General features: G+C 35.5%; 1 protein-coding gene across 3 annotated transcripts in view; it reads right to left on the bottom strand.

The window, feature by feature from the left end:
• Positions 1–19,538, bottom strand: part of LOC149777593 (rabphilin-3A-like) — a 149,358-nt gene that overhangs the window by 25,254 nt on the left and 104,566 nt on the right. For all 3 annotated transcript variants that reach the window (XM_089942235.1, XM_089942234.1, XM_089942236.1), the window contains exons 13-17: positions 19,138–19,247; positions 11,954–12,071; positions 8,007–8,167; positions 2,452–2,533; positions 905–1,001 (exon numbers count right to left, since the gene is read on the bottom strand). In XM_089942235.1, coding sequence (XP_089798361.1) covers positions 905–1,001; positions 2,452–2,533; positions 8,007–8,167; positions 11,954–12,071; positions 19,138–19,247 — 568 coding nt within the window. The remainder of the gene's footprint in view (positions 1–904; positions 1,002–2,451; positions 2,534–8,006; positions 8,168–11,953; positions 12,072–19,137; positions 19,248–19,538) is intronic.

Below are 19,538 nucleotides of genomic sequence, written 5' to 3'. Positions count from 1 at the left end.
ATAGTGGAAGGAATCCTATTGTTTTTAAAGAAGTTCAACGGGTCTTCAAGATGTGGTCTGTAGCAACTATGAAGTCGACAAATGTTGGTACCCCTCAAACAACAGTCAATGCACAGGATATAGTCTTAATATAATTCATCAACAGTACCTCAAATCAAATCCATGACAGATAATACAAATCACTAAATGATTCGTTATTTCTTAACAGTTCAATAATAACAAAAAAAATTAAGCAAACTGAAATATGTTGAATAGATTTTTTGAAAAATGAATGCTAATATTTTGTTCAGAATGTCAAGACATTTACATCTGAATGTTATTAATATTTGATTTCTCAACTAAAATGAATTTTCATTGTAAGACTTACAAACATATGTATACTTTGATATGTTAATCTCCTAAAGAAAAAGAGAAAATTGAAAATGATACTACAATCAGTCACCATTAAGGATTAGTTTTGTTAGTAAGCTGGAATTTCCATGACACCCCAGCTATATGTTTTCTTTGAGTATATGTTTTAGCTGAGTTCATAAGTAATTTTGATGAATGCCAGTTTTATCCCAACATGCACTCTCAATGCAGTTTTGATTGCAATAGGTGAAAGAAACTGCACATGAATTGCAAACAATTTTGAGCAACATCATGAAAAAGAAGGCCCAGTGACAAAGTTTTTGGTGCACGCACAGGATTGATGTCAAAAGATGCAAGTAGTTACAGCCTGGAAAGGGATAAGTGACTGACAGTCACGAGAGAGAGAGAGAGAGAATCCATTTTAGGTAGCTTTTTGCAGCATCCTGTCCCATGTACTTAAAAATGTATAATAAAAATATTAGTCAAGCAGGAAGAAAAGAAGAGCAAAGAGAAAAATATTCAATTATGGGTTTAGGCTTCTTGTATTGTTTACCAATAAAATCATTGGCTTTTCCGATGTCTTTGTCCCATACTGTAAGTTCTAGTGTCTTCTTTGCCAGCTCATTCAGTTTTATCTCATAAATGAATTCCTGAAATGTAAAGCATCAAGAAACTTGTATATATGCTCATCAACAAGCATGAAAATAAACTGACTTATAAGTCAAGATTTACAATAAAGTGGAGTTTTCAAAGTTCATTTAAAACCCAGAAACTGTTTCCTACAAATGGGTGAACATGCATGTGAAAACCAATCTCTGGAAGCATTTTCTTCAGCCATCACTTTGAGACAGCATACAACTTTCTCTGCATGCAGTGGGAACAGATATTTCAGATAAAATTACAGTTTCTTTCTATATGTTGGACTGGAAACCTTTTAATGATGAACAGTGCTATGACTCTATGGTTTTAAAGTCAACAACAGAAAAGAGCAAAAACCAACAAGTTTTGTAAAATCCAACAAATAATTTACTTCCTTGGAATACAAAGTGAAAATCTAAAAGGAACTCACTGCATTGTAAGATAAATCCCAAATAATTCTAAAAGTTCTATCAAAGTCCAAATGTTTAAAGTTCCAATTGAATTCAGTGATATTCCAAATAAATTCCAATACTGAATGTGTTGATGTGACTGTAGTCTCAACTGTGCTAATGTGCCAATGGCCCATAATGTGATAATGTGTTAGTCTTTTGATTTATCACAATAATATAATCCAAAATGTCCTCATCTGATTTCACTATAATTCCAAATTAATGTTTAAGTCCATGAATATTGCTAAGTACTTTGTAATTCCAATGAATAATAATTTGAATAAATAAATCCACTCAAATTAGAAACTGAACACAACAATAAGACTGATTCTACTTCTGATGTTAAAGCAGGAATGAGTAATCTTTCAAGTAAACAACATTGATGTAAAAAGCTAAAACACAATAACAGAGCCAGGATGTAGGTTAGTCTCCTACCTAAAACATTAAAAGTTGTGAACAAGTTCAGGAATTTCCAAGTGAAAAACTTAATCTCCTAGACTCAGATTAAAGTAAACATGCTTAACTCAGTTAATACTGATCCGAATATTTAATCTATAATCATTGAGAAATATTAGCTATGTATTATGTTGTTTACAAAAAAAATGTCACTAGTAAGGAGCACCACAAACTCAATTTTGAACAAAGGTCAATTAATTTGATTTTGAACAAAGGTCAATTAAAAACATACATAACATATAATCATTGGGGAAATCCAGCAAACAAAACAAATTAAATATTCATAGCAACAGTTACATCAGGAATTTTATTGTAGTCTCCTGGAGTGACTTTATTGGCTTCCTTCAGATTATATTTCACTGTACTGTATTTCCATGAAGATTACGACCACTACTTCAGCTACATCTAAAACTACTGCAACTATTACTGCTATGTTACTACTAAAACAAGTACTACTACTAGTGCTCCTACTACAACTATTGCAACTAGTATTACCACTCATCCACATTATGGATTTCATTTTGTATCCCTATTCCAGTCTCCCTGTAATAAGTACCTCATTAAAATCTGGATTTAGAGTCTTTTTTCTGACTGCTGTTTTAAATTTGGACTTCTTGCCTGGATCTGGCTTTAGATATCTACAATTATGAGAAACACACCATAAATAGCATATAACACATTGGAGGTAAGAACTGCTGCAATGAAATATACCAAAAAACTTGGGATTATGATGAGAGCAACTTGCCAAAGTGGAGAGAAGGGGAGGATACCCTGTATACCTACTCAAATGTCATGTCAACTACAGAACTGCAAAGACATAGATATGCTGGTGCATGATGCAATAGCAATCTGGGTCTGTGCAGTTTGCAGTTGAACTTGTCTTGTATGCAAGTCTATGCAGTACTACCTGAAATTTTCCAAAACAATCCTCAGATAGATGACCATCAATCCTTACATATTCCATTTATAAGGGTTGGATGAAAGAAGACAGATGTACATGGATAAAAGAAGAGAGAGGTAGATGGATAAAAGAACATAGATGGACATGGACAAAAGAACATAGATGTACATTGACAAAAGAACTTTAGAGGTACATGAATAAAAAAACATAGAGGTACATGGATAAAAGAACATAGATGTACATGGATGAAAGAACACAGAGGTACATGGATGAAATAAGACAGAGGTACATGGATAAAAGAACACAGAAGTACATGGACAAAAGAACATAGACGAACATGGACAAAAGAACGTAGAGGTACATGGACAAAAGAACATAGAGGTACATGGATAAAAGAACACAAAGGTACATGGATAAAAGAACAAAGAGGTACATGGATAAAAGAACACAGAAGTACGTGGACAAAAGAACATAGAGGTACATGGATAAAAGAACAAAGAAGTACATGGATGAAAGAACACTGAGGTACATGGATGAAAGAACATAGAGGTACATGGATGAAAGAACATGGAGGTACATGGATGAAAGAACACAGAGGTACATGGACAAAAGAACATTAGAAGTACATGGATAAAAGAACATAGAACTACATGGATGAAAGAACGCAGAGGTACATGGACAAAAGAACATTATAGGTACATTGATAAAAGAACATAGAGGCACATGGATGAAAGAACATAGAGGTACGTGGATGAAAGAACTTTAGAAGTACATGGATAAAAGAAAAAGAGGTAAATGGATAAAAAAACACAGAGGTACATGGATAAAAGAACACAGAGGTACATGGATGAATTAACACAGATGTACATGGATGAAAGAACATAGAGGTATATGGATGAAAGAACATAGAGGTACATGGATGAAAGAAGACAGAGGTACATGGATGAAAGAAGACAGAGGTACATGGATAAAAGAACACAGAGGTACATGGATAAAAGAAGACAGGGGTATATGGATGAATTAACACAGAGGTACATGAATAAAAGAACACAGAGGTACATGGATAAAAGAACAAAGATGTACATAGACAAAATAATGTAGATGTACATGGGCAAAAGAACATAGAGGTACATGGATAAAAGAACACAGAGGTACATGGATGAAAGAACATAGAGGTACATAGATAAAAGAACACAGAGGTACATGGATGAATTAACACAGAGGTACATGGATGAAAGAACAGAGAGGTATATGGATAAAGAACACAGAGGTACATGGATAAAAGAACACAGAGGTACATGGATGAAAGAACACAGAGGTACATGGATAAAGGAACACAGAGGTACATGGATGAAAGAACACAGAGGTACATGGATAAAAGAACACAGAGGTACATGGATGAAAGAACACAGAGGTACATAGATGAATAAACACAGATGTACATGGATAAAAGAACACAGAGGTACATAGACAAAATAATGTAGAGGTACATGGGCAAAAGATGTACATGGATAAAAGAACACAGAGGTACATAGACAAAATAATGTAGAGGTACATGGATGAAAGAACACAGAGGTACATAGACAAAATAATGTAGAGGTACATGGATGAAAGAACACAGAGGTACATAGACAAAATAATGTAGAGGTACATGGGCAAAAGAACATAGAGGTACATGGATAATAGAACATAGAGGTACATGGATGAAAGAAGACAGAGGTACATGGATAAAAGAACACATAGGTACATGGATAAAAGAACACAGAGGTACATGGATGAAAGAACACAGAGGTACATGGATGAAAGAACACAGAGGTACATATACAAAATAATGTAGAGGTACATGGGCAAAAGAACATAGAGGTACATGGATAAAAGAACATAGAGGTACATGGGCAAAAGACCATAGAGATACATGGATAAAAGAACACAGAGGTACATGGATGAAAGAACATAGAGGTACATATAAAAAATAATGTTGAGGTACATAGGCAAAAGAACATAGAGGTACATGGATAATAGAACATAGAGGTACATGGATGAAAGAAGACAGAGGTATATGGATAAAAGAAAACAGCGGTACATCGATAAAAGAACACAGAGGTACATGGATGAAAGAACATAGAGGTACACAGACAAAATAATTTAGAGGTACATGGGCAAAAAGAACACAGAGGTACATGGATGAAAGAACATAGATGTACATGGGCAAAGGAACACAGAGGTACATGGATAAAAGAACATAGAGGTACATGGATGAAAGAACACAGAGGTACATGGATAAAAGAACACAGAGGTACATGGATAAAAGAACATAGAGGTACATGGATGAAAGAACATAGAGGTACATGGATGAAAGAACACAGAGGTACATGGATAAAAGAACACAGAGGTACATGGATGAAAGAACACAGAGGTACATAGATGAATAAACACAGATGTACATGGATAAAAGAACACAGAGGTACATAGACAAAATAATGTAGAGGTACATGGATGAAAGAACATAGAGGTACATAGTCAAAATAATGTTGAGGTACATAGGCAAAAGAACATAGAGGTACATGGATAATAGAACATAGAGGTACATGGATGAAAGAAGACAGAGGTATATGGATAAAAGAAAACAGCAGTACATCGATAAAAGAACACAGAGGTACATGGATGAAAGAACATAGAGGTACAAAGACAAAATAATTTAGAGGTACATGGGCAAAAGAACATAGAGGTACATGGATGAAAGAACATAGAGGTACATGGATAAAAGAACACAGAGGTACATGGATAAAAGAACGCCGAGGTACATGGATGAAAGAACATAGAGGTACATGGATAAAAGAACATAGATGTACATGGGCAAAGGAACACAGAGGTACATGGATAAAAGAACATAGAGGTACATGGATGAAAGAACACAGAGGTACATGGATAAAAGAACATAGAGGTGCATGGATGAAAGAACATAGAGGTACATGGATAAAAGAACATAGATGTACATGGGCAAAGGAACACAGAGGTACATGGATAAAAGAACATAGAGGTACATGGATGAAAGAACACAGAGGTACATAGACAAAATAATGTAGAGGTACATGGATGAAAGAACATAGAGGTACATAGTCAAAATAATGTTGAGGTACATAGGCAAAAGAACATAGAGGTACATGGATAATAGAACATAGAGGTACATGGATGAAAGAAGACAGAGGTATATGGATAAAAGAAAACAGCAGTACATCGATAAAAGAACACAGAGGTACATGGATGAAAGAACATAGAGGTACACAGACAAAATAATTTATAGGTACATGGGCAAAAGAACATAGAGGTACATGGATGAAAGAACATAGAGGTACATGGATAAAAGAACACAGAGGTACATGGATAAAAGAACACAGAGGTACATGGATGAAAGAACATAGAGGTACATGGATAAAAGAACATAGATGTACATGGGCAAAGGAACACAGAGGTACATGGATAAAAGAACATAGAGGTACATGGATGAAAGAACACAGAGGTACATGGATAAAAGAACACAGAGGTGCATGGATGAAAGAACATAGAGGTACATGGATAAAAGAACATAGATGTACATGGGCAAAGGAACACAGAGGTACATGGATGAAAGAACATAGAGGTACATGGATGAAAGAACACAGAGGTACATGGATAAAAGAACATAGAGGTACATGGATGAAAGAACATAGAGGTACATGGATAAAAGAACACAGAGGTACATGGATAAAAGAACACAGAGGTACATGGATAAAAGAACACAGATATACATGGATAAAAGAAAATAGAGGTACAGGGATAAAAGAACATAGAGGTACATGGATAAAAGAACACAGAGGTACATGGATAAAAGAACACAGAGGTACATGGATAAAAGAACACAGATATACATGGATAAAAGAAAATAGAGGTACAGGGATAAAAGAACATAGAGGTACATGGATAAAAGAACACAGAGGTACATGGATAAAAGAACACAGAGGTACATGGATAAAAGAACACAGATATACATGGATAAAAGAAAATAGAGGTACAGGGATAAAAGAACATAGAGGTACATGGATAAAAGAACACAGAGGTACATGGATAAAAGAACACCGAGGTACATGGATGAAGGAACATAGAGGTACATGGATAAAAGAACATACAGGTGCATGGATGAAAGAACATTAGAGGTGCATGGATAAAAGAACATATAGGTGCAATGCCAGTGTGCTACAACTTTGCAATCCTTGCCCTACATGCAATGATTTTAGATTCATTGATATATTATTGATGGCCAGGATGTTGGGACATTTTACACAGGTCACTTTTAATCCTTCATTCTAGAACTTGAATAAAACATAAAAAAAGATGCATAATGCTTCATCATTATTATGAGTAATGTGCATATGATTTGTAGAAATGTATACTATATATAGAGTATACTAAATTAGTACAAAAGTATACTGTATCTAGAGTATGCTAAATTAGTACAACAGTATACTATAGATAAAGTACACTAAATTAGTACAAACGTATACTATATATAGAGTATACTAAATTAGTACAAAATTATACTATATATATACTAAATTAGTACAAAAGTATACTATATATAGAGTACACTAAATTAGTACAAAAGTATACTATATATAGAGTACACTAAATTAATACAAAAGTATATTGTATATAGAGTATAATAAATTAGCACAAAAGTATACTGTATATAGAGTACACTAAATTAGTACAAAAGTATATTGTAAATAGAGTATAATAAATTAGTACAAAAGTATATTGTATATAGAGTATCATAAATTAGTATAAAAGTATATTATATATAATAATGAGGACTTTACTTTAGAGATTATTTTAGTACAAAAGTGTACAATATATATATATATATATATGTAATGAAACTTATAAAAATGAGTCTAAAGAACTAGATTTTAATTGACAAGTACATCTGACAATGAAAATAACAGAGCTATCCAAAACTTTCCGATGCATCGAAATTCCACCCTGAATCCAACATGCACATCTACCAAAGATAAAATTATGCTTTATCATTTAATTACCTAGCAAAATCACATAGCAATGTCATTGAATAATGTAAAGTCCATTAAAACACAAAAGTAAAATGTTGACAGAAAAAATTATCTGCATGGACCAATTTTTCCATATTAACAGTGAAGGAACAATATTGTATTTACATTTTGACATATGGATCAGAATATCCGTTGGTATCCATGGCAGCTAATCCAGCACATCGGACAATGCCCACGGTCAATGCCTGTTTGTTGGAGTTATATTTGAGAGCCAGTAGAATCTTTCCCCTGTCGTTGGACAACAGATCATCCTCCTGCTCCTCAATCTGATGTGGATCAGTAATATATAATGTAAAGATCATATGATACATCATTAGAATGATACCTTGATCAGGACGACTGTATAATCTTGAGTGTGTGTGTGTGTGTGTGATATTGGCGGACCATATAAATACATCATTTGTAGAGTACCTTCATCAGGATGACTGTATAATCTTGATTGTGTGTGTGATACCGACAGATCATATGAGACATGAAGTAGTGAGTGTGATCTACCATATATACTCAAAAAAAAAGAAGAGTCCAGCTGTAAACAACATAGACCCTGATCTGTCATCACTAATTCCGAGTCTATATTGTTTGCTCCAGTGATTCTTGCTAACAAACTGCACTGACCTAGAACAGATGGCACATTATGTGATGGCAGATCTAGGTCTGGATAATGTGCAGTTGGCGTCAACTTGTAAGCAAGTATATGTGGTAACAACAACTTGACTTATGAGTGAGTATATAAGGTATTTGGGAGATGATACAGGTCTCCTGATCAAAGCATAGCACAGATTATGCTTTTATTAAAGAACAGGATTTTACAGCATTAATTTCTCATGAATTGAATGGGGTCAGGCTGCTTTCATGTGATATCATAAAGTATTCACAGCTTTCTGGACAGTGGTGGTAAGGAATCAGAAAATACTAATAGGTGATGTCTATATCAGATTATCAAAAAAAGTTTTATCTGGAACTATGTATGATGATTATTGAAAAGTTCTAAATACTGTATTGTAACTCTTTTGGTTTCTTTCAACCCAACATGTAAAACTGATCGATAGACAAAATGCTATTTAAAGATTTTATCTGCAGCTGCATGTACAGCATGCCAGACAACCTGCATATATATGAATGTGATGTAACATAGGTACAGGACGGTAACCTAAAATGGAGAACAATTCTGTCACTGTGCAAAAAAGCATACTGTAATATCAGCACACTCTTTGGGTACTCCCCAACTGATATCATAGTCTACCTGGATAAATTTTACAAATGTAATTCTCCACCATATCCTACAATTTTGAGATGGTTTCATTTTTTAAAAGATAGCTGCAAATCAACTGAAGCTGATCCATGTAGAAAAATATGAATTCAATGTTTCTGAGCTACACAGTACTCCTAACATTATGCATATAAACATATATAAAAAAACTCATTTTCCCACACAAATGCAGTAATCTATAACCATAAAAGAATCTCATATCTGAATTGATCACTAATGAAAGATCGTTATTTTTTAAATTAGTGCTGATGAAAGATCTTTATATCTTAAATGTGCACTGATGAAATCTTTATATCTAAAATGAGCACTGATGAGATCTTTATATCTTAAATGAGCACTGATGAAATCTTTATATCTAAAATGAGCACTGATGAGATCTTTATATCTTAAATGAGCACTGATGAGAAAGCTTTATATCTAAAATGAGCACTAATGAGAGATATTAATATCTAAAATGAGCACTGATGAGAGAGATTTATATCTAAAATGAGCACTGATGAGAGATCTTTATATCTTAAATGTGCACTGATGAGATCTTTATATCTTAAATGAGCACTGATGAGAAATCTTTATATCTAAAATGAGCACTAATGAGAGATATTAATATCTAAAATGAGCACTGATGAGAGAGATTTATATCTAAAATGAGCACTGATGAGAGATCTTTATATCTTAAATGTGCACTGATGAAATCTTTATATCTAAAATGAGCAATGATTCGAGATCTTTATATCTTAAATGTGCACTGATGAAATCTTTATATCTAAAATGAGCACTGATGAGATCTTTATATCTTAAATGAGCACTGATGAGAAAGCTTTTTATATCTAAAATGAGCACTAATGAGAGATATTTATATCTAAAATGAGCACTGATGAGAGATTTATATCTAAAATGAGCATTGATGAGAGATCTTTATGTCTTAAATGTTCACTGATGAAATCTTTATATCTAAAATGAGCACTAATGAGAGAGCTTTATATCTAAAATGAGCACTGATGAGAGATCTTTATATCTAAATGAGCACTAGGGAAAGATACTGATACAGTAAAAATTATGTACAATGTTTTAGAGCACACTGGAAATTTTAAAACACTATAGCCGAGAAATATTATATTAAGATTCACTGTTTATTTTTCACAAGGTTTATTATTTAGTTCTGGTGTAAATTGCATTTTCCCAGCTACCACAGTATTTTCACAAACCAATGCATTCAATGCTCTGGTCAGGATGTTATTTCTTTGTTTAAATCTGTCAAAGCAAATTTTATCTGCACTGAAATTTGGGACTCCTAATTTAGAAGTGATTTAAATAGGTCTTTTTACTCCAATATTGTCAAGTTTTATTGCTTTGAACCAAGTCAATAAGACCCTCTTCTACTTCCGGATTAGCACACGTTCAAAGCTGTTTCCAAGCTGGCTTCACCTCTTCTTACACGCCAAATAGTTTGAGTCACTGTCAGTGGCAACTCAATCAGACATATCCATGCTTTTATTCCTCATATTATTTGTAGCTTTATGTCTTTAGACAATTTGTTCTTTTTCTGACCAACAACTTTTCAGATGTTTTCACAAGACAGAATTCAAAATAACATGAGATATTTTACTTCCAGCTATAATCAAGTAGTGAAATACAGGTAGAGAAAGCTAAATGCTATTTCTAAATTATTTAGTAAGAAATGTACAAAACAAAAACATTTCTTTTCATGTTTTAATTGCACTGAACCAGGAACCTGTGATTCTAAGGTACTCATCATCAATGAGGTGTGATTATCATGCTTTTGTTACCCAGCATTTTTGTTTTTACACCTTTGTTATTTAAATGACCACCACTGTTTATCTGGCTTCAGTGATTCGAGTGATATAAACATTATCATTGGTATAATTTTCTCATGCAGCCCACACAAATCAAATTCAATAATTGATTAAACAATGCAACAAAGGAGCATTATAACAAAACCCTTGGAATACATGGGAAATTAAATTCAAACATTGTGACAGAGAAAATGTTGATTTGTATAATGTAACAAAATTTGTTATGTATCTAAAATGAGTACTACTGGAAGATCCTTATATCTAAAATGAGTATTACTGAAAGATCCTTATATCTAAAATGAGAACCAATGATAGATCCTTAAACCTAAAATGAGAACCAAGGAAAGATCCTTATATTTAAAATGAAAACCAAGGAATGATCTCTATATCTAAAATAGGCACTCATTTCATGCATTTACTTATAAAATTGTTCTGTTTTATGAGCCCTGGAAAGCAAACTATTAAAATTATGGTATTTTTTAAATCACGTTCCAATTTAATCATCACAAATATATGTTGTTGTTGTTGTTGTTCTAGGGTTTAACGCCATTTTTCAGCACAAGATAGGCTATACATGGCAGCCAGTATAACTGGTGGAGGATGAACCCTGGAAAACCCAGGGAAGAACCACCAACCCATGAGAAGCTACTGGCAGGCTTTTCCCACATGCCCACACTAGCCGAGCCTTGGACTCGAACCCACGCAGACATAGGTGAGATGGCAGTGATCTGGAACAGTGAGCACTTTAGACCACTTGGCCACTCGGGGCCCCTCACAAATATATGATTCTATTTATCAAAGGAAAAAAATGCAACAAACTACTGATAATGTTCTAAGGAGTTTCCAGCATGATTTGTTTCAGTTTGGTGTTTTATGGCAAGCAGTAAGAAGTAGGATATTTAGTGTTGATGATGAATAAGTATGAAATTAGCCATTGTGAGCTAACAATGCAGCATAAATAAATATACCTGACTCTCCAGGTAGACATTGAAGTTACGTGGTTGCATGGCCCTCAATTTTTTCAATGGGACACGAGTTTCTCCTATGAAGTCATAACCAAAAGCATCCTCATCCAGGACTGCCAATCTGCATGGATAAATCAGAGATACCTGAACCGCAATGTTTTAGCATCAGTAAATTTAAATGAATCTTTAGTTTCTACATATTGGAAAGTTTAGCAAATTACAGGTATGCAAAAAAGTATATTTTTTGTGGTAATGGTTTTACTCTATACAAATATGAAGTGTCTTCACATGATACACTATACAAAAAAAAACTTTTTTTTTTTCATTTCTGTAGGGTTCGAGCCATTTTTCATAATAGGCTAGACATGGCAACCAGTATATTTAATGAAGGAAGAGGCCAGGAAGATCCCAGATGAACCACTGACCCATGGGAACTTACTTGCAGGTTTTCTTACATACCCACATTGGTTGAGCCGAGACATGAACTAACATGATGTAGGTGAGTTGTATCTCTAAAAGCAAACACCTTGGACTGTGTTCAGCTAACCATGACTCCAGAACACACACTAAATAACATGTAATTATTTTATTCCAACATAAGGGAATCATCAAACTGCAAGTAAGGGATGTTAAAATAAAATTTTAGAAGAAACATCATTCACATACATACACTGTATGTTTTAAACTATATCCGCCATTCCATCTTACAACCTGATGGAGTTCTGAATATGAACCCCAATGTCAAAACAATTTATCATGATACTTGTGGACAATAACAGTATATACATTACAATCTTTTCATCACAAAATAATAGTCTACATACAATGTGAAAAAGAAAATTAGTTAACTCACAAATATTCCAAATATTTCTGTTTGCTAATACTGTTTTGAACTTAAGGTACTTGTCATTCTTTGAATAAATACATCAATTCCTTCAAACTCAGAATTTGTGAACAATAATATAGATTTTGAGTTAAGCAAGCAGAGATATACCTACTGGAAACAATGTTCTCTTTAATAAATTTAATATAAAAAAAATGTTGATTTAGAAAAATAAGATTATGACTATTTGTAAGTTTATTTTACAAGTTTATTGTATTTTTTTGCCCAGATTAGTACATTCAAGTGGCCTATGAATCTGTGACCAACTTTTAATTACCCTAAAATATTACTTGATAGATATATGCAAGATTGCATGCCAGTCCATTCCCTACAGTTAATGGAATGCCAAGTTTATAAACTGCAACTACAGTTTTTAAAAGAAACATTCCAATATAAGAAGTGTATTTTTAGAATAGGAATATCCTACCCTGCAGCCAACAATACAGAAGAAACTATTTTTTCTAGTAAAATTTTTCTTCACGAATACTTACCCAATCATAATACCTTAGGAGAACTAAAACTACCTTGCAAATCCAGCCCTTCCAGGTTAAACACTTGTAGCTAGAAAGCTAAAAGTTATCTGCCCACCGGGTAATGGTCAGGCATAGTGATTTCCCCTTGGTACAGGGTTTGGTGCCAAATCCCATGAATATCTCAGTCACTACTGGAGTGGAAGGCAGGCTCTCTCTATGGATGTAACTGTGGGGAGGTTAGGAGGGTGTTTGTTTATTATAATTGGGTAAATATTCATGCCAAAACATATTTTACTAGAATGTTAATTAATCATAATACCTTAGGCAATAGGTAAGAGGTGAAGGGATATACATCCCCTTACCCCAGTGATGCCATCTCTGGTCCCCTAAGATATGTGAGACAACTTCCTGATAACCTAACTGGAGAAGACTCCATCTGTCATTGAGCAGCTTCAAAAAGCAAATTTTCCCTCCTGCAAATCCAGCGGAAGCCATGAAGCTGCATCTTATGAAGCTGTTGAATGACCTGGAAAGGTGACCTGTTGTACCAGGGCTATAGGTCTTACCAGACCAAGCTGAGTCCATTGAAAGATATCTTAGATAAAAACTAGAAAATTTTGACTCTGATTTCCAACCCACAGCCTATATAATGTCATTTACAGACTAGTTCCAGTAAAATGCTATTTTTGTGGCAACTGTTCTAACATCGTGAGCCAGAATACATCGGAGATGGGGTTATTTCTCAATATGCAAAGTGAATAACCCATTTAATCCAGGATGAAAGGGTCTCTGTTGAGATATCTTACTGTTTCTGTTTGAGAGTTAAAAATAAGTGTGATCTCCCTTGACAAAACAGTTCTGTCATTTTAAGATACCACTTCAAAGCCCATACTGGATCTTGCTGGTGGTCTTGAGCAGAAGCGTCCAGAGTAGACAGCAATTTCATTGCAAAAGTCTGGTCACCCATGGTTATCAGTCTTTTCATGGCAATGAAAGAGGATACTATCATGGGTGAAACTGACCTGTCTTGTTGGAACTGTATTTAATTCAGGTCCACTGATAAGGCATGTATTTTGCTGATTCTGCCTGCTGTAGCTAATGCAAATGAGGAAGCAGGTCTTGCATGAAAGGCGAGTCAGTGATGATACTGACCTACCATGTTGGAACTATAAGAAGATGGGTCCACCAAAAAATGAATTGCTGATTTTGCCTACTGACTATCCAAGTAGTAAAAAGGCAGGACTTGTAGGATAGGTGAACTATATAAGGTCTTGAGAGCAGTTCAATTGGTGTCTTGTTGAGCCAGGTTAATCCTCATGAAAAGTCCACTTGGGCAAGGGTCCAGTGCTTTTGGCCAGGTGAAATCCAAATGAATAGAAAATCAGGTCTTTGATTTGTTTGACAGCCTTCACTTCCATCATCAAAATGGTAATTTTAACCATGATTGGTGATAGCTGTTTCTCATTGAAAGTTATCTATTGTGGTATGGATGTCTTCACTGGAATAAACTGTGTGAATTGAGATCATAGTCTTCTTATACTTACCAGCTGGTCTTGTACTCCCAATTTTAGTAACGAGGATGAAGACATTCAGATACTTTTGGTCACTGTATCACGTTCAGAATCCAAGGTTTTTAGATGTGTATACTTTCGGCCACTCCACTGTATACAAAGCAGCAATTAGCAAAGCCGTTGGGCCCAGGATTGGTGTGACAAAGGTTGAAACTGTTGACATTCCACCTTGGCACTAATGTCCAGTATAAGTCAACCCTATTGATAATGTACCATACAAAACCGCGGGATGAAAAGGCCATTCCGTTTGTATGAGTTCCTGCTTGCAAAACAATGAGTCTGCCATAATATTAGCCAGCCAATGATATGTCAAATTGAATCATGGATTGTCAGTGAGGATACCACTTTAGAAAATCCCAAACAAGAATACAAAGGTCTGGGTACTTGTTCCGCTTTGCTGTTTTAGATCAGTCACCACAGTAAAGTTATCTGCCACAATGAGAACTCTATTTCCATGTAGGTTTGCCAGCCACCAATGACAGGTTTTCAAAAACGACATCCATTTTGATGATGTGGATGTATGAATAATAATCCTGCGAGGGCCATACTCCGAAAAAGTAGAAGACTTGCTCCCCCTAGCCTCTGTTTTCACATACATAGTGATCATGCTTGCCAGAGGATGTATTTGCAGAGGTATTGCCAATGCAAGTCAAAAGTGCCTTTGTGAGGAAACCTTGAATGGTTGCCAATTGCTAGACTTGATCTAATTGTAAAGGTTTGGTCTCCACTTGGACCATGTAACCACCCAAAAAGTGACCAAGGACTAAGATGTTTGCTGCCATATTGAGCAAAACTTGGCCAGTGACTGAATACTCATGCAGATGGATTGCTCCAAAGAGGCATAGAACTTATTATTGCATGAATTCAAATCTCTTTCCATGTGAACACATTCTTCTTACTTGAACATAGAGTCCAGACCTAGTCAACTGAATCTTGAAAGGGTACAAGGTCTAAGATATTCTTGCTAACAGGAGTCTGAGAATGAAAGGAGAGTAACATAAAAGCATGTTTTGCTCCAAAATATAACTAGTCTGTTGTTGAAGCCTGTTTTAGGCGTATCACAAAACATATGAAAAGCCATTAGAGTGTGGCATGAAATCATGTCTCTTGCAAATCCACACTGCTTGCACAGCCTTTGCAATGGACAGCATTAGGACTCATTCCTTTACAAGCCTGAGAGTGTAACAGAGTTGACTGAATGTGCTTAGGTTGAGGGTCAACTGATAAGTGTTATGTTGTAGCTGAAAGATCTGTGGCCAATGGCCTGGTACATACTGTGTTGAACATGATACTGACACCCATGAGCTACTGTTGGATTCCTATGTCATGATAGCAAATCTTCTCCAATCAGTCATGAAAGATTGGAATCTTCTTATTACCAGGAACTAAGATACAGGTATGATGTGGGGCCTGTACATATGTCATCAAGACAGGGATGGATTAGTGGAAATGCTGGCAGAAACAATTGGACCTTCCTCTGACTCTCCCATGTAGATCAGGAGTTGTAGGACTATAGAATTGTTTCGAGGCACTATTGTGGGTAAAACTGATACATGAGGGTGTCTATATAAACTGTATGTCTTCCACAGAAGTACCTAGCAGCACTGTGTGGTTAGACAAATCCATGAAAGTGCCTGCATGGAACGGGCTTCATCTACAGAAAGTGCCTAGCAGCACTATGTAGTTAGACAAATCCATGAAAGTGCCTGTATGGAATGGGCTTCATCCACAGAAGTACCTAGCAGCACTGTGTGGTTAGACAAATCCATGAAAGTGCCTGTATGGAACGGGCTTAATCCACAGAAGTACCTAGCAGCACTGTGTGGTTAGACAAATCCATGAAAGTGCCTGTATGGAATGGGCTTCTTCCACAGAAAGTGCCTAGCAGCACTATGCAAGTCAGATTAATTCATGTATAACTGGTTTCATGAAGTGGGTTTGTTGGTATAACAGCATTAAACTGGGCATCATGCTTGAGAAGAGCTTTGCAACACTATGTGAGTCATGGAACTGAACCAGTCAGTTTTTTGGTGGCTGATACTGTATGACAGACTGTGGTCATGGTAAACTGTGATCATATCATATGATTATGGACTGGATACATGTATCCAGTCCATAATTCTGATATGGCCAAGTCAGGTCATGAAGGAGCATGGCCATCTTGGCTGGCATAATGTAGTCCAGGTCTTGAGGTTGGGACAGGGTACTGGATATTGCTCCATGTATCCAGTCCATAATTCTGATATGCAAGACTGTAACCAATGCCTGTTGCTGTTATCCTTCTGGCTGACCAGGAATCATATGGTGTGAACCCTTGTGTGCAAGCAAGGTTTCCATCCCTCAAGCTTTGACTGACTTGTGTCCATAATAGGCAAGTCTGACATGTATTACAGAAAATTACACATGTCGAGTGGTTGTCAGTTTAAATCTGCAAGACAAAACAGAGCAGACCCTATATCCATTTAGCTTAGTCAGTGTCCTGCTTTGAACTTGTAAGAAACAGTGCAAGGTTACCCACTATTACAAACACCTGTAGCAGCGTGCACGTGATATGTACAGGTAGAAAAAATATCTTCAGTATCATTAGTTAGAAGTGGATGCTGAATAACAAATTTGAGTCACAAATGACCTGTAGGCATTGAATTTGAAATGATTGTCCAGGTAGAATCACTGGAATTTCACTTACAGTACTTACATGTAGCAAAACAATCAATTCTAGTAACAGCTTACCCTTACAAAGACCAATTGTTTAGATGCCTATATAGATAAAATTCACTCAAGCATCACTTATTTCAACACTGCATGAGTTGCACACTTTGGAGTAAACCATGTATAGAAAACTGACCTGTACTTATCTGACTTGAGAGGAAGCTATACGTAATATAAACAAGTTTTCTATATTACAAAAGCCTGCACACAAAAAAGGAACTGAAGCACCTTATAATGCAGGTACTACATAATCCATTATGATACAATTTACCTGATGGAACAGACCCAATGACATTCTATATAGGTAATACTGATGACAAAATGTTACATAAAACTATGAAGTGCTGCAAACGGCTTGATCAGGGCAATGAAGCATCAATAGATAATATCAGTTCACAATACTACCTGGTGATGTGATGTGATTTGGATTTTTAATGTAGCTTTAAAAAATCTCTAGTCATATTGCTACAATATCTGCAATGTGGCAGTTTATAGTGATTTCTGGCAACTGGGGCATCATGCTGCAGACTTGTAGCATCATGTCCCACCCAGACACATTATCCTGACACCAGGCCGACCAGTCCTAACACTAACTTCTTGATGCTGAGCAACAAATGAGGCAGCTGTTAGTACCATTTTTGTAAGTCTACCTGGAGGAATGCTCTTAATGATGACCTGTACAGGAAAATTCATTGAAGCTTGGTACCCAGATGCTGAATGCACTGGTATAGAAAACTTACCTGCATGTATCTGATCATAGCGGAAAATTATACACATATTAAGGGTTTTCTGTACCCCACAACAGACTTGCATGCACATATAAATTAAAACTATAGCCAGAACTATCGTGAAGTCACATAGGCTACCTGTGCAAATATGCAGATACTATCAAGTGATGGCAAAATGATTTAATTGTAAATGCAGAACTTTGTCATCATTATAGGGAGGAAAGAAAAGTTGGAAATATCTTACAAGTATACTTCCCTTTGAAGTAAAGACTCCTCCAACTTGTAAGTGTAGAGCTTCAAGAAATTTGGTAGAGGATCACTGCAAATTCCCTAGTGGCAGAGGATCACTGCGAATTCCCTAATTCCCTAATGGTAGAGGATCACTGCGAATTCCCTAATGGTAGAGGATCACTGCGAATTCCCTAATGGTAGAGGATCACTGCAAGTTCCCTCTTAGACAGAACATGCTACTTGGCATGAGCAGTAGTAACTGGGATATTCATAGGATTTGGTGCCAATTCATGCAAAAAATTGTGAACACTCTGCCTGACTCCCACCTATATGGGCAGATAACGTTTAGCTTTTATCTAAAACTTTTTACCTATAAGGGCTGGATATGTTGGGTAGTAGTAGCTCTCCTAAGGCATTATGACTGGGTAATGTATTCAAAGAAGAAACTAACATGAATGCAAAACTGAACCAAACAAAGTCAACGATATACAACAGTAACACTATATACCATTTCCAGTCACAAAAAACTAAATAAATTGGAAGCAAAACTTTTTGTGGTAGTTAGCAATTTCATGATAGACTTGACATTCACCTGATGGTTTTCTTCATCATATCTTCCTCTGATATCCCATGGTATGTCAATGTCTCGTTCCACTCAGGATTTAGGGTTTTGTGAATGGTTTTGGTCCTCAACTTGTTGGACTAGAAAATTAGAGTAAAGGGGAATGTTAATTATCTAGACACAATGACCCATTTTATGGCATAATTTTCTTCACCTGTTTTTGGCCATGAAGCTCGTGTCAGAGTAAAAAATACTGCTCACAAAGTGCCCATATTAAAGTAATATATAAAATTTATTAACAATGTCCATAACTCTTCCAAAAATGTATGTACAAGAAATGATACAGCACCATCTACAAGACAGTATTTATGCCAATCTGCATTTGAATGGTTCCTGAATTAAGCTTATCTTTGTAAAGATCTAAATTGAAT

Source organism: Sinohyriopsis cumingii, chromosome 18, assembly GCF_028554795.1.
Source record: "Sinohyriopsis cumingii isolate HCF-2022 chromosome 18, ASM2855479v2, whole genome shotgun sequence".
Classification (NCBI taxonomy): Eukaryota; Metazoa; Mollusca; class Bivalvia; order Unionida; family Unionidae; genus Sinohyriopsis; species Sinohyriopsis cumingii.
The sequence above is the reverse complement of the archived record's forward strand: the minus strand, read 5'-3'. Positions and strand labels throughout refer to the sequence as shown.